The 17,253-nt window shown below is 39.6% G+C and overlaps 1 protein-coding gene across 5 annotated transcripts in view; it reads left to right on the forward strand.

Annotated features, from left to right (window-relative positions):
* TRAPPC9 (trafficking protein particle complex subunit 9) overlaps positions 1-17,253 on the forward strand; it is a 443,040-nt gene that overhangs the window by 31,854 nt on the left and 393,933 nt on the right. For all 5 annotated transcript variants that reach the window (XM_084214958.1, XM_084214957.1, XM_084214959.1 and 2 more), the window contains 2 exons: positions 11,033-11,159; positions 14,088-14,233. In XM_084214958.1, the coding sequence (XP_084071084.1) occupies positions 11,033-11,159; positions 14,088-14,233 (273 nt within the window). The remainder of the gene's footprint in view (positions 1-11,032; positions 11,160-14,087; positions 14,234-17,253) is intronic.

Consider the following 17,253-nt stretch of genomic DNA (forward strand, 5'->3'; position numbering starts at 1 on the left):
TGGGGATGCCCCTGGCACCCAGGGAGATCTCCCATGGCACTCTCTGAGCAGTGCTGGAGCCATGCTGGGGGTAACCCTTTCCTGTGCTTCTCATCCTCATTGCTGGCATTCTCCTACTTTCCTGTTTTCTCCTTTCCTCCTCTACAAAGAAAGGAAATCGAGTTATCACTTTGGATCCCAACATTTAACCTTGTTTGTGTTTTATTCTTCTTTTTTGGGTATGTTCAGAACCTAATTCCATCCTGCATTGTGGATCAAGGCAAAACTTGTCTCTCTTCAGCTTGAGCAGATCAGAACAGTCCCTCACTCTGCAAGTTCATGTTCTTTCAGACATTCAGCAGGTTTCCAGGATTTCAGGATTCCTGCTGTTTGCCTCTGGTGGCAGGGATCTCCATGTGCTGAGGTGAAGTTTTCTCACCCACCATGCATAGCATGGGATGAAAATAGGAGTAGGAATATTCCATTCTTTGTTTTGTGGGCCAGTTCCTAAAAGGATCCTCAAGGTTCATTTATTTTGTTGTTTGGGAAATCATGTGCATTTCTCAGTGTAGCCCTGCCAATATCGTCCTGTCCTGTGGTTATTGTTGCTGTACTTGAGTTCTTTCCAGTCTTCTGGCGAGGTGACAGCCTTCACATCTGAGCTCTCAACTGCTGTCATGTACTCAATGAATTTAACTACTGACTCTATGGTGATTCTGCATTAAACATGCAGCAGTAATTGTTCATCTGTTGACCAGGGGTTTGGATGTCTTTGTCCTTGAGAGAACTTCCCAGAATATCCTGCTGTGTCTGTCCTTCCTCTGAGTGGTTGTTTCTTAAATCATTGGATACTAATAAAGATGTTTATTCTCAGCCTGTACTGAGATCATTGTAACTAGTGAAGAGTTTCTACCAAAATTTCTGTTGAATGCTGTTTCAATTCCCCTCATCCTGTAGATGAGTTGGGGTGGACTTGTCAGTGTTGGCTGGGAAGGCCACCTCGATGCCTTGACAGCTTGGACTTGTTGGTAGCTGAGGGTCTTCACACCATTAATCTGAGAGCACTTCTGGAACCTTTTCCTTTCAAGCCTGCTGTGCTCAGGTGAGATGTCAGCTGGCAGGGGGAGGTTGTGCTTCTGCAGAGAAGTGATGAGCTTGAGCTAAGAAAGAAACCCCAAACCTTGTTCATCTTCAGAATTGATGGCTAAGCCTGGACTGAGTGTAATTTGGTGATGTCAGACGTGGTGTCTTACAACTCTTAAAATATGTCTTTCCATCTTGCATTTTGAAAGAGGAAATTATGCAGTATTTTAGACATTTTTATTTATAGAACAGATTGCATATGCATTCCCCCAGTGTCATTTAAATTTCAAATTGCTATGTGGAAGTATGGAAAATAAGGAAGAATATTAAACTGGGCTCCTGAAAATTGACAGCTAGGCCACAAGTGAATGTGGAAATGAATTTAACCCTTTCTAGCCCTCCTGCCAAGCGGCAATAAGGACCAAACTTGGTTTCTGAGTATCTTAAAATTGTAACATTGTCCTGAATTTCCATCCAGACCTGGGAAAATGAAGTGAAGCTGCACAGGCACTTGGTGGGTTCTGCCTCCCCACAGAGATTGGGCTAAATGAATTTCACTGGAGCAGGGGATAAGAATAACCTGTGAGCCTATAAATAACTTCTGGGCATGGAATAATTTAAAATGGCATATTTTTTCTGAGGGACTGCTGGAGCAGCCTGTGACTCTGTTCACCTCACTGCCTCCTGTTCTCTTGTTCAAATCTTGCTGTGACTTTCTGATTTCCCCATGTTTTCAGAGCTGTAGCCAGAGTTGAGAGTTTCAGCTCATTTCAGTTTGAGCTGGTTGCTCACCATTTCTCCCCTCTGTTTGCCATTTCTCCTGCCTATTCTCATAACACTGCTCTTCTTTTTTTTTTTTTCTCCCATTTTTTATATTTAGGTTAGAGGAAACAAGATTATAAATATTACAAATAAAGACATAAGCCCAGAAAAGATTTTGAGGTGTAACTGGCTCAACTCATGAAAAATAATAACTTCACACAGAAGCAGGAAGCCTGCCAGAACAGAAAGATAATTGAGGTATGGAAAGAGACACTCAGGGAAGATTGAGCTGTATCAGAACATTTGGATCAAGGTTTTCTGTTTAGGAAAGAAGATTCCAAGGCTGGTCCTTCTTCTACAGAGAATAAATCTGTGAAATTATTTTGAAATGTAATTAGAGGTGGTTTATGGTGGGGAGTGATCTGAACTGTAAAATGAACAGTAATAAATTTCAGGTAGCAGATAAGGTTCAAAGGCACTTAAAGCATTTTAATTTTAAACAGCTGAATTACAGTAGCAGTTAATTTCTTAAAGTGTTTTTATCCTCACTTTGGAATTACAAATGGCAAGTGCATTGCTGTATTTTTTTGAGAGTTCAAGAGGGATGGAAGTTCTTCCAACTGAAATATCTATGTCATAGTCTTACTAGTGACCCTGGCCACAGCAGTGATTCATTCTGCAACATTCATCATTCCCCTTACACATCTGTGGCCCTCTCAGTACTGACTAAGTGACCCTGGTCATGGATGCTTCTCTTGAAGTGAGGTAAACCAAATTCCATCCTTTGAACCCCTCTGGAGTTCAATAAATTTGGCTCAGTACTGGGTGCATTATAAGAAGCTCTAGTAAATACTAGTAGGTGGATAATTGTGATTTAATAGGAAGAGGAAGGAATATCTCTGAAGCATGATTTATTTTCAAGGAATGATGGAGCCTTGAAATCAGTGTGATTTAGTTGATATAGTATTCCTGGATTAAAAAACAAAAAAAAACCCCAAAACATCTATGGCTATGTTGGTTCATTAATGGTTAGAAGAAACAGAAACAATAAGTGAATGAGTTTAGGGTGTTGAGGAAAGAGATTCCCAGTCATGTACTCAGCAATAACCAAATCATGCCTGTATTATCAACACTTTTCAGCACAAATCCCAAAACACAGCCCCAGCCCAGCTACTGTCAAGGAAATTAACTCCACCCCAGCCCAAAGCTGCACGTGTCAAAACAGATGTCAGTTATTAAGAAAGTGGCAAAATTGACAATATCACAATTTGTTGCCAAGCCAAGGTTATTTGGAAGAATTTCTAGAGTAGACTTGATTGTGATGATGTTACTTGAGAGTGGAGGATAAGAGATGCTGTGTTGGAATCCTGCTCTTCCAGAGTCTGCTGGTGCTGTCACAGGCAATCCCCAAAGATGTGCAATGAAGGCACACCTGCTTTGCTCTGTAGCTTCTCTTCTGTGCTGCAATGCTTAAAATACTTTAAATTGCATTTAAATTAGGGCAGCATAGATCATCTGTAGTGTGTAAATTCATTTTTGGAAAGGTAAATGTTACTGACTGCAAGGGCTAAAAAGAATGATGCTTTAATCAGACTGAACAGAGAATTTAGTGCAAATTAAAACTTGATGCAAATTTCAGAGTTGGAGTGAGGTTTACTTAGCTGACATTGATGAACTGGTTTTAATGCACTGTGTTGTGTTTCAGCTGACAAAGTACCTGCAAGTTGGTATTGCCCAACCAATAAACCTTTCAAAAGGGAGCTACTTTGGTTGGTCTTATAATATTCAAATTAACTGATTTCAGGATGAAGATGGAAATCTACAGTATAATTACCAGAGAATATTTATAGCAGCCTGGGTAGTTCTTAGCCATTACTTTGAAATATTTCACAGCTTCAGCTTAATGCCATATCTTGCCTGTGTACTTATATATAAATAAGTGTATGTGTGTCTATATATATGTATAAAAATGTAATTAAACAGACTTGTCACCTTGTGTGTTTGATGTATAGCAGTGGCACAGTGTGGTCTAAGAATGAATATAGAAAAAAAGCCTGAATGGAAATGCTTTCTGATGTGTTGGAATAAAAGATTTGGGAGATTTTATTTGAAGTAGAAGGAGACTCCTTAGAAGCCAGTTAAGTTTTATTCATCATGGTGACTTCTGCTGCTTTTCATCTGCTTTTGTGTTTTCATCAGTTCTGTGCTATCAAACTTCAGCACTGTTGTGTTCCTGCTACACTTCTTCCTGCCTTTTTTAAACCCCCCCCCACTTTAGAATGTCACCCTGGAATTTGTGTTTTGTGGAGAGAGGCCAACTTATTTAGTGACTTTACTCAAACTGCTTTATTAAGAGGGTGTAGTTTATTTACCTGAATTAAATGTCATTTAGACTCTGATTTTTTTGGAAGTTTGAATGAAATGGAATAAACTAGCACAGGAATAAAAGATTTCAATTCATTTGCATAGCACTAAATATGAAACACAACAAATTTTTAAGTCATATGTTATATGACAAAAATAATGAACTGTGAATCAAATATTTAGCATTACAGACCAGCCTGAAAGTCTCACATGTGATTTATCTTTGCTTAGACTTGTGTGTCAGTGAGGTACAGACAAAAACTCCAGCCAGTGCCATAGCCAAATTCTTAGGCTGTGATCAGCTGTTCAGTTGTTACAGTAAGTTAGTGCTTTTTTTATGGCAAAATTTCCTATTAATTTTTTAAGGTCACTCATGAATAAAATGAAGTCTTTGAGCTTTAGCCCAAAATTGCTGTCTTCATGTAGGTACCTCTGATCTTGAAGAAGTGTGATTTCCCTCAGTTATTGAGAGAACAATATACAGGTGTGCAATTGGAGGCACATTGCAAGGTTTTTATTCCAGGAAAAAAAAAAGGAAATTCCTTTGGGGAAGAGCTACTTCAACTGGACAGATGAAGACATGGAGAATTCGTGCTGTATTATTAAGTGCTAATTTTTTTTGTACCAAAGGAAGCTATTTTAGGAGGTGCTCTATTACTAAAATTCAAATACATTTTATATGACATTTAACAGACTCAATACTGCTCTCTCACCCTAAATTCAAATTAAATCACTGGAGTCAAGGCTGCTGTTGAAATTGGCAGTTTATATGGAAAAAGAAATATCCATGTTTAAAAATGGATCATCCCTGTACCTTAGTGAACTCCCCATGTGATGTCCATTGAGTGTGAGTGATGTGCCAAGGGAAGATGAGTGGGGTAGGACTGATACTGAAGAGATGTTTTTACAGAAGGATGGGAAAAATCAACTGTACCTTAGGAGAGAGAGCTGACATGTCTTCATTTTAAGTTTTTCAGACAGTTTCCCAGTTTTTTCAACAATTAAACCATCCTATTCTGAAGCAAGTTTAGATCACTGGTGGAGACATTGAAGTTTTGAATCCTGATAAACCTTTCTGGCCAAATTCCTAATTTTCCTCATTCCATATTGCAGAACAGTGTATTGGGGAAAATGTTCTGCAGAAATCAATGTGTTGTTCCTTCCATCCTCTGTCTCTGCTTCTTCCACATGAAATTCAGAATCAGATGTGTTTCACAGTTACACCATTGTACCTGGAATATTTATGAAACCTGCCTTGCCCATAAGCAGCTTTACTGAAGTCCTGAACTTCATTTATTGGTATAGAAGTTATCTATGTCTAATTTATTCCACTTTTTGTAAAGGTAGGACTCCTGGTGTTCCTTAACCTGAAAAAAGTAGCATTGATTTCAGTGCTTTATATACTGAATTTGTGTGTACAATATGTATTTTTTTAGTATTGAAAGTGTGCAGACATCTGAAGTTCTGAGATGTGGAGAACCAGACACTGAAATTTTTAATGGTGTCTTTATGAATTGTCTTCAGCTATGTCGATTTTTTTAAGTCAGGTTTTAAATAGAAATATTTTGGTGCAAACTGGCAGGGACTTCATGTGTATGCATTTTGTACAATTATTAAAACCCTTGTAATGCAAGACTGTGATGTGTTTAGTAGTCTCTTCCTATGCTTTGTCTCTGTGGCAGTCTTTTTAGAACTGGAAAACATTCTGCTTCTAAAAGACAGCTATTTTTATTCAGGTCTAAAAGAATATTTTCTTCCCCTTTCCTGCAAAGTTAGTAGTAAATTGAGAACTTATTTTTCAAAGATGAGCTATTACACAGCAAATAACTGAATCCTTTGTGTGGGTGGAGTCAGTCTCTGATATAGGTAATGATGCTCTGTTCATGAAAGCAGGTCTAACTCTTCTCATAGCATAGATTAATTATTTTCTTCTAGTTTCTGCTCTTTTCTGTGTCAAACAGTGAATTTTATTAGTCTCTGCAGTGTTTATTTAGAGATCTATGTTGCTTGATTTCTTAAAGAAATGGGATTCATACTCTCTGGTGACTGCCAGTGCCTTTCTCCCTAAGAACAGCTTTGGAGTCTGTGGGGAACACACATTTATTGCAGTAGTGGGATGAACCCTCAGGGTTCCTGTGTTGCTGTCAAAGCAGCTTGTTCAAGTATGAGATTTCTGAGCAGTTTGAAGTTGTGCTTACCTGCTCCATGTATTTTTCAGATGCTGTTTGTTACTGAAAGTGTAGAAAGTGCCATCACCCAGTCCCTGTCAGAGTTAATGGGGTGGAGAAGCAGAGGGTGCTGCCTGCAGAGAGAGGAGCTGCTCTGTCTGCTGAGTTCCAGCCCTGGTGATGCAGGAGTGGATTGATCCTGCAGCTCCTGCCCAGATGCTTTGCTCACACCTCTGGGCTGGCTGTGCTTGGGAAAGGAGGATGCTCTGAATATACAAATGTGGTGCTCCCTGCCCAAACCAGAGCTCAGGCACTGCCTGAAAGGCTGGGCAGCTTTGCACACCCCTACAATCTGTGATTAACTGCAGAGTAAAAGGTCTGTGGTGGTTGCTGTCTGTGAATAATCAATTCCTACTGCAGCTTTTGTGAGGGTCTTAATGTATTTTGTGGCCTTTTTGAAATTCTTTAGTTTAAAGAGTACACTGCATTTTCATGGCAGAGTGAGACTGAAGATTCCTTTGGAAGCAGACATGGACTTTCTCTTCTCTAGGGCTCACCAAGCAATTCTCACTTTGTGTGGGTGTGTGAAGGAAATATCACAGAATAGTTTTAGTTGGAAGCAACCTTAAAGTTACCATCTCTGCTTTGGGCAGGAACACCTTCCTCTATCCCAGGTTGCTCCAAGGCCAATTCAACCTGGCCTTTGACACTTCCAGGGATGGGGCAGCCACATTTTCTCTGGGCAACCTGTGCCAGAACCTTACTAGCCTGAGAAAATAGTTTTTTTTTCTAATATCTAAACTAAACCTGCCCTCTGTCAGTCTGAATCCATTTCCCCTTATCCTGTCACTACATGCTCTTGTATAAAGTCTCTCTCCATGTTTATTGTACATTCCCTCCAGGCACTGGAAGGCCATATCTGTGTTTATGGGTGCACAAACTGATTTTTCTCTTGTTTTTTTCCTGTCATCAGACTGACTTTTCTGTCTTGTTAAATATTACTGTTAACTCATTAAGGAGATGTTTGAGTCTGTCCTGAGAATGTTGGGTCAGGACTGCTGCAGGAGCTCTCCTCAGACTTCTACTTTGTGACCATTATTTGATGTCTTCAAGGGAGAAGGAGAAAGCTCAGCCAGCACAAAGCACCCTGGGCAATGAGGGTTTTTGTTAAAATGTTGATTCTGGGCCTATCACTGAAGTAAAATTGGAGTCAGAAGGTGTTGAGCTTTTTTTTTTTTTTTAATATTTTAGTGAACTCCAAAAGGAAATGAAGTTGTTCCAATGGGATTGGTGGGTCAGACAGGAAATGTTCCCTTTCTTTATTCCACCTGGCTGTAGATTGTTCTGCAGGGGACACTGTGACTTGATCAACGCAACATCAACCAATTGTTGTCAAAGAATAAATGTTGTGGTTTTATTCTTTGCCTTGGGTAATGACTGAACCCAAGTACAGCTATTTTAAATTTCTTCAGATATTCAAGAGCACAGTTACAGTAATTGTGTTCCTCTAATTTTCTGTGTTACCTGAAAAGACATGAACTGCTGTTTGTGTTTCACTGTTAAATCACAGTTACAGAAGTGCTTAAAAATGTTAGTCTATAACTGACTTTCTGTCCTGTCCTGGTCTGATTTTTCAATGGCTCCATTATTGTGAATTACTGCTCCACAGGACTGTGAAACGAGCAGAAAGTCTTGTCTTTAACACATTTAGTAGCTTTCAATCACTAATGGTTTCTGACTGTGCATCTGAAGCTCTCAGATTTTTGTGCTCTCGTATTAGAAGAAGGTTTGAAACAGCTTGGACACAAAACCATTGCTTGTTATGTTGAGGTGAAGTAGTTGAGCAATGAAATTCTAAAAGTATGGGTGGACCTGTAAAAGTTTTGGTTGTCAGAACCAATTTGGTATGAAATGGGGAAAATACAGTGAGATTATACTGAACAAAATGAGCAGAATGTGCTCACATGCCAGTGCTGCCAGAGGCTTTGCTCAGCTTTATTTGGTTACAGCCATTCTGTGATCCTGGTCTTTCAGTGAGTCTGGAGAGAAAGTGAGGGGAAAAAAATTGTGAACATAGTTAATCCAGATGAGAAAATAAGCAGTCACTTCTCACTCAATGAATGAGTCTCTAATACCTACACAAGAGTATCCAGTAGTGCTCCCAGCTGCAGGACAGGCTTTTAAAGCTGTTGAGGTGAATTCATAGGTCACAGGATCAAGTGGTGATTGCCTTCCTGCTGACCTGTATGAGCATGAAGGCACCAGGTGGGTAAAGACCTCCAAGAGCAGGCTTTTGTCTCTTCTTTTCACAAAAGGTAAGTGCTGGTGATAACAGAAATCTCCTAACTGTGGGTCAGGAGTGAGGTTGAGAGTTCAGTGGCTCCTCCCAGGAGGTTCTGTCAGAACAGGATGTCAGGCAGCCAGAAGCTGTGAGAATTCAGAGCTGAAACCTCTGCAGCAGGTTTTTGGCATCCATTAAGGCACAGAGGTCAGGGAGCTGAGGTGCTCCTCAAGGGAGAAGGTTCCAGTGCTGGATTTCAGAAGTGGCTCTTGGGCAGGATTAGGCAGCTCTTTTGCATTGTGAATGCTTCCCATCGTGTCCTCCTGATGTGGATTCCTTCAGCATCTTGGCTGAGATGTGGTGCTAAGAAAAGAACTGAGCTGCTGGCCTGGCAGCAGCATGTTTAATGCTGTGTTTCACACCACATCAACATAGAAAAATGGTTTGGTTTGGCTTTTTTCTTATGGAAAGCATGGGGAGCTGCTGCCAGGAAATAACCACGTGACTCAAAAATCTGTAAACAAATTCTTGCAAATGGCAGCCTGCTTTCTTTGAGAACAGTAACTGACAGTGTTTCACAGTAGGGGATGAAAGGCAGTGCTCTGGGATGGCAGACCTTTGGTTTCAAGCACAATTAAGCAGATGCTGTAGCATTACCTTCATCATTTCTGGTAGCTGTGAGGATTTCCATCTGGGTGGATTCTGCTTGCACTATGTGCCCCTGCTCATAATATGGCAAATAACCTGAAATTTTGATGGTAATATTCAGCCTTGAACCACTACAGCTCCTGGCTGTGCTGCACTGCTCTGAGTCTGTATGGATGTCTAATTAATGTGGTTTTGGGAACATTCCCTACAGGCAATTAAAATGTGGGGAATGGCTCAGTGAAACTCAGACACGAGCAAGGCAATTTGTCAGTTATGTGCCATTAATTGCATAGTGAAGGGATTACAATCAGTGTTGATTTGCTTTGAAGGAGTGTGTACTCCTTGTGGCTGTAGAATTCACAAACTGAGCTGGTTTGGTGTGGGCAGCACAAGCATTGCTGGATGTTTGTGCTTTTCAAGGCCCAAGATGGTGTTTTGGGCAGGTTTTGGTATTTTTGGCACGGTTTACAGGATATGTTTCTTTCACATTTTTCTCACTCCTCCCTCTCACAGCTGCTATGCAGCACTTTTTACCCTTTCTTAGATATGTTCTCTCAGAGGTGCCAACAGCATAACTGACTGCCCAGCAGCAGGTTTGGTTTGGGGTTGTCTGGAATGGAGATACCCTGGTGCCTTCTCCCAATGGCCTTGCTACCAAAACCTTGCTGCATAACCCAGTACACCTCAGGTTTTTCTGGTAGTACTACTACTGATAGCTAATTGTTATCACCCTCCCCTTTCCTATTTAGTTTTATCATTGAGTATTTTGATGTTTTAAGTATTTTCTAGATACAGTTTTGATACTGAATAATTATTTCTGTTGGTAGCACGTACATGGAACAGCCTGGTCTAGTGGAAGGTGTCTCTGCCCATGGCAAGGTTCCTTCCAACACTCTTTGAATATTCACTTCAAAACTATATAGGTCTTTTCAGCTGCCTCATTCTGTCCTCTAAGCAAACACTGCCAGACTTTTCTCTGTTTGCAGACTTCCATTTCATCAGAGAAATAGGGAATCATAAAATTGTGGAAAGGTTTGGGTTGGAAGGCACCATAAAGATCAAATACAATTTTGTGCTGAGGCTTTGTATTTCCAAATAGACTTATTTTTTTTTTCTGGGGACACAGTTTTATGTATTGTTGAAAATAATTGCTAGATAAAACTAATATGCAGTCATTGTACATTCTTGAAGATAACCCAAATAATACATATTTGTTTGAATGTTCTTGTATTTTTAAGCAAAACTAAAGAAAATCTTTCTTTCTTGTTATGATTTAGTAGCATAACACAGTACAATTATTTTGAGGATTAGATAGTTTTCACACAAGTTAACATCAAAAGTAATTTGTTTCTTTTCATTGCCTTTGATATTATTTAATCTAATGTTTCAGAGCAGTCTTTGTTCCCATACAATGCTATTATTAATAACCTAAATATGTGTGAGGCTGATTGTTTTGTTTGGATGTAGAGATTTAATAGGTGGAATGGTAAAAAAAATTGTATTTTGACAATAAAAAACCCTAACAAAAAGTAGGTATAGACTGGCACTTGAAAAATTCTGAGAAATCTAGAAAAGTCTTTTGCTTAAGGTCACTTAATTATATTTGATCCATCTGTCGAGGTTGAACATAACTCAAGTGCTGAATGCAGAAATTAGTTGGCATGCCAGTTGAGTTATTTTGTACAAAAAGAGGCTATAGTCTCAATTAAATGTGAGTTTGAAATTGTTTTTCAATTTTATTTTCTAGAAAAGAAAGATGTCACACAGAGCTTGGAAAGCTACACGGCAAAATGCCCTGGGACAATGGAAGTCATCACTCTTCCAGATGGTTTGAAGCTACCTCCTGTTCCCTTCACCAAATTACCTATTGTGAAGTAAGACCAAAACACAATCTTTAGCTTTTTCACAGTACCTGTCAAATTTTAAAAGATACTGAAAGGATGCAGTCATCTCACTTGATGCATGTGGATCGCAGGAACATGGAAAAATGTCAAAATGTCAAATTGTTTTGAGAAGCTCTTGATCAAAAATAGAGCCTTTGACCAGAAAATACTTTGTGGCCTTTAGTTTCAGAAAGAGAGAAGTTTTGTTTTTTGAAGAACTGTCCTTCAACACTTTCTTATTCAATCAAAGGAAGCTATTTTGCTGCAGCTGAGATTTTAGTTGAATACTTGATCATTTCAATACTGAAGGTCCACGAGGTGGATGCAGTCTCCATCTCCAGAGCTTGGAACTCACCTGGAAATGGTGCTTTTTGTACCTCTCCCTTTCCAGATGCTGCATTTTCAAGCTGGCACCTTCTAAATCTCAGTTCCATTCAGGCACATCATGCAGTCAGGCCAATGAATAATAACTTGTTCAGGTTGAAGCCTGGCATGAAACCTTAGAGAGAGTCAGAGCGAGAGAAAGTAGCCCCTGGGTATCAATAATAGAAAGGTGAAAGAAAATATTTTCTTTTTGAAGGAAAGATAATTCCTATTCAGAAGTATGCTGAATAGTGAAGAAAATGGAGCAAATTGATTGAATCCTCCTTCATGGGAGCCATAGCATCATAGAACCATGGTATAGTTAAAACTGGAGAAGACCTTTGAGGTGATCAAGTCCAACCATCAACCCAGCACCACCACCATGTTCACCATTCAACCATGTCCTCAGATGCCACATCCACACGTTTTTTGAACACTTTCAGGGATGGTGACTCCACCACCTCCCTGAGCAGCCCCTTCCAATACTTGACAACCTTTTCCATGAAGAAAATTCTTCTAAGATCAAATTTAAACCTCCCTTGCTGCAATTTGAGGTTGTTTCCTCTTATCCTGCACTTGTTACCTGGGAGAAGAGACTGGAAGAAGAGGGCAGTCAGTACTCTGGCAAGAGATTCCCAAGTCTTCAGTGGGAAAGACTCCATGTCAATTAAAATGTTTTTTATGCTGAGAGAAGGGGACAAACATATCCACTTACATTATCTACTTGTCTTGACCTGGCTGTGCTTGGAATGTTGGGAATAGCTCCTTCTGTTTTGCCATGGGGCGAGGAACCCAGCATCAGCTTTATGTAACATTTAAGTGAGGTACCCAGCATCAGCTTTATTTAACATTTAAGAACTGCTGCTCCTCTCCTCCTCCTTCTTGTCTGTTAAAATTCTATAAAAGCCATAGTAATAAAAATTTGTGCTCCAATAAAATGTTAGTTGAATTTAGATGTAAAGATCTGTGGAGCTGCCCAACCTATTGGGAACCAGCTGTGCTGCTGGACTGCAGAGCTCTCTGAGCTAAATTGTGCTAATTTTTGTGACATCAATTATAAATGTGTGGAAATGTCATTTTGATGAATGTTGAATAACCTCAGCTTATGATTCAATCCATGTTAGAGCCCTCTAGAAACACACATTTACTGATGGGGATGACTTCTATTTACTGTTGGCATTTCATGGTCTATGAGTTTTAATCCATTTAATGTGGGGTGCATATTTTGGATGTGGATTTATAATCAAAATACTGTCAGACATGGAAATGCCACAGTGAAATAGGAACACAGTGGCAATGTTACCTTTTCTCTCCAGTACTTTAAAAGCAATAGAAGAGATTTGGCAAGGCAAAATCTTTATATTCCATTACTCATATTCAATATATAATCATAATCTGGTATTTTCTCAGATAAAAAATGCACTATTCCCATTTTTATAATTTACCTATGTTAAAGGTAATTGTCTTAATAACATTTTTAAAAGCAGAAAATTTTCTTTCTTTTAACCACTGTTGCTTTTAGTTGTCCTTACATGTTTTTCTTGCTACTTCAAATTGACTCAGTGCCATTTTTTCCCTTCCCTCTGTTTACTTAGTATAGTGGGATTTCTTAAAAACAACAACAAAAAAATTCCTTTCCCATCTAAGCAAGATTGTTTTTAATTAACATTTTCCAAATAGAGGATTTTGATCTTCTGGGTAGCTAGTGAAATCAGTTAGTAATTCTTAATTGTCACTCATTTGCATTCAGTGGTGTCAGGCCAGGGGACATGACTGAAGCTTTTCACACAAAGGAATTAAAAATCTGCCCTCTTCTATGTCTGACCTATGAGGGTACAGCTCTCTGATACAGGTTTGAGGAATATTCCTTCCACTGTCATGCATTCAGGTAAAGCAGGTTATCCACCAGTATTTATATAATAACCATGAAGGAGCCAAAGCACTTTGCTCTGTATATAAAATAAAATTCCTTTTTATTACCTCTATATCAAATTCAATGTTTGTTTCCTCAAATAAGTTTAATTCACATTTTTGCTTTAAGTTGCATTCTAATTTGTAAAAAACTCTATCAGAAGAGGTTTTGAAATATGAAATATCAGGGGTGTCTTAGAGTTTCCTTCTTATTCCTCAGGCTCATTGTCTGTGATTTTACATATGATTTTGGTGCTGACACTAAGCATCACCAACATATAACGTATGGATGTGATCTATTTCTTGTTCAACCTGCTTTTAGGTTATTTAGTAATTGGAGTTTGGTTCAGTCTGCACTCAAAAATTAATAGCTGTATTTCAAATCACTGTTCTGGCTAGTTTTGGTTTTGTTGGTTTCTAAAGAAGATTTTTTCCTTTTATCATTTGTTTTCTGTGAGCTTTCTGAAACTGCAGTTTCCTTGGGTTGGTGTTTCTTCCTTTTGTATTGTAAATGTTTGCTTCAGGTGTTCCATTTCAGGTATTTTATTCTCAGACTGATATTTCATATTTATCAATTCTTTTTTAACAGTCACCTGTTACAAAACAAAATAAATGAAATAATTAGAAATTATTTTTACTCACCAGATCTGTGAAGCTCTTGAACCTCCCAACCAGTCTCCGACCTCACAAAATGAAAAGTTTACTTGGTCAGAATGTGTCAACCAAAAGCCCCTTCATATATTCTCCAATTATTGCTCACAGTCGTGGGGAAGAACGAAATAAGAAAATAGGTAAGAATAATTACAGTGTTTTCTGTTCTTCTGTTAAATTAGAAAATTTTCTGGGGTCAAGGAAAGCAAACTTGAATGTTGCTGTCTTTCATTTGAGATAACCAGTTTTTTAGCCTCAAGTCCTGAAGGAACAAATCCTTTTTTCTCTGGGGCACAGTTTCATATTCAAAAGAGGAATAAAGTCTCATAGATGGTAATACTGATTTTTCAAGAAGAGATAAACTAGTTTTATTTCCTTCTCAAACAAAAGAGAATTCAGGAAAAACTTAGTTCTGATGTGCTCTGCTTGGCAGCCACCACAATTTCAGTGCCCTGAGGAAGATGCACTGTTGTGGTTTTTCCTTTTCCTATTGTGATTTAACATAAACTCAGAGTGATAAATTCTCTGATTGGTCCCTTTTACTTAAGGACAGGTCAGCTAAGAGAAAGTTCAAGCCCTTAAGTTAGGAATATCAGTAATTTTCTTTTTATAAAGATTATAAAGCCTTTCACTGCAGTAATTGTGCCATTGGAAAAAGATTAGAAGTTTGTTTAAATCCTGGATTAAGTTACAAATATTGGTAGTTCTTTTTGTGGCTTTTGTACCTCTCACATGCATGATAACTTTGACCAGAGGCATCAATGTCAGAACGAAAAAGATTTGTGTGACTGTGGAACAGAACTGATTGTAAAAACTTCAGAAATGTGCAGGATGTTTTATCTTAACTTGGCTCCTTGTTCATCTGGACTGTGCCTGCCTGCAGGGCCAGTTCTCCAAGAGTCTCTGTGGTTTCCTCTTTCCAACAAAAATGGGCTGTGCCCCTGCTGAGGACCTGGTTATGAGTAAGGTGAAGTCCCTCACCCTGAGAAGAACATGCACGTTTTCCAGTTGGGTTTATGGTGATGTGTATTTTCAATAAACAGCTGAAACAGGAACAGTTGGGATGTGCAGAGCAGGAATGATGATCTGGCAGTTTGGATGCACTTGGCTCGGTGTGACTTTGCTGCAGCACTACTTTCATTTCAAAAGAGAAAGAATGAGAAATTAAAAAAAGATTAAGAAGAATTAGTTAAAGGATAAATTGAAAAAATGTGCACGTAGGGGAACATCTTAAAGTGCTCTCTTGATTTCTCTTAATAATTCATTGAAAGTTTAATTACTATTAAATTTTCAACATTTAATCTCTTGGCTATGTCGTGTCGTGTTTTTTTCATTTAAATAAAACCTTTTTCCCAGTTTTGTCACATAATTGTACAAAGCAGTATTCTCACTCCTTGATGGATACAAAAGGAGCCTGCATTTTTGAACTGGTTAGCATTTGTTTCGGTGCTTTGTGTACCGTAGGAGATTTACATTTTACAGTGAACATTCTTCTTTTAGGTTTTTATTTAGCCTAAGGAGATGTCTGATTGCTTCTGATCCTGTACAGCATTTGTCTTTTGAAGTATATAAACATTGCAGTCGCTGCTAAAAGCCTCTAATGTTTCAAAGTTTAGCAGACAAAAGAAAATACAAAATAACAGCAGATACTTCTTTTGAAAGAAGCTGAGAAATTTATTAACTTCGAAATTAATGCGAGTATTTTAATGGCATGTATTTAACATTAATTAAAAACAACAATAGCAAATGAACTGTTTGTCTTACATGGAGATAGTACTCCATATTTTGGTCAAATTATTGTTTTACAGCAAAGGAAATCAAGCACTGCTGACAAACCAAAGGGAAACAAAACCCTTTAGAAAGTCTTGAAATGTTTTCAGCTTTCAACTTGATAAGCTTTTCTGATTGAAAACAATAACAGGGATAATTATATTGTAGTTAAATTGCTTTAATAGCATGCTAGTCATAAAAAATAAGCCTCCTGATTTTTGACATGAAGTGTTTTGTTGGTTTTGAGTGCTGATAGTCTAAAGCAGCAAGAATATATAATATAGTTCTGTTAGTAAATCCAGCAGCTCTGTCGTACCTGTATTAGCTGACACAAATATAGCTCATTTTACCTTTCCTTTCAAAACCTTTTCCCCCAAGGAACAATTCTGTAGCACTGCCCTGGTACATTTTTCACAGGGGATTTCAATCTCATCTGCAAAAACCTCCATTGATTCAGACTCCACCATGCCCCTGGGGAGGTTGTTCCGCTGAATCACTGTTCTTACTGAAACAACAAAAATTGGTAAGAAAATAAAACCTGTTTCAGTCCAGCTGGTGTCTGTTACCCTTGGTCTTCTTCCTGTGGCTCCTTGTGAGGGAAGAGCTTCTGTCCTCTTTATGCAGCCCTTGAAGTTCTGGAATACTGTGATGATCTTGCCCCTGAGCCTTCTCTTCATGCAGAGAGGATATCTCACTCTTTACTCCTTCCTCATCAGGGGGGTTCTCCAGTCCTTGACCACCTTTTTGGTGCTCCTTGGGATCCTCTCCAGTCTGTCTGTGTCCATCCCAGCTGGACGCAGCTGTGCCTGACAAGCCCAGGGTGGAGAAGAGTGAGCATCTCCCTCTCTCTGCAGTGGAGAAGCAGAGGGACTCAGAGCCCAGAGCAGAGGGGACTCAGAGCCCAGAGCAGAGGGGACTCAGAGCCCAGAGCAGAGGGACTCAGAGCCCAGAGCAGAGGGACTCAGAGCCCAGAGCAGAGGGACTCAGAGCCCAGAGCAGAGGGACTCAGAGCCCAGAGCAGAGGGGACTCAGAGCTCAGAGCAGAGGGACTCGGAGCCCAGAGCAGAGGGGACTCAGAGCCCAGAGCAGAGGGGACTCGGAGCCCAGAGCAGAAGGACTCGGAGCTCAAAGCAGAGGGGACTCAGAGCCCATAGCAGAGGGGACTCGGAGCTCAGAGCAGAGGGACTCAGAGCCCAGAGCAGAAGGACTCAGAGCTCAAAGCAGAGGGACTCAGAGCTCAAAGCAGAGGAATTCGGAGCCCAGAGCAGAGGGACTCGGAGCCCAGAGCAGAGGGACTCGGAGCCCAGAGCAGAGGGGACTCGGAGCCCAGAGCAGAGGGACTCGGAGCTCAAAGCAGAGGGACTCAGAGCACAGAGCAGAGGGGACTCAG

Source organism: Fringilla coelebs (assembly GCF_963513975.1).
Source record: "Fringilla coelebs genome assembly, chromosome: 1".
NCBI lineage: Eukaryota > Metazoa > Chordata > Aves > Passeriformes > Fringillidae > Fringilla > Fringilla coelebs.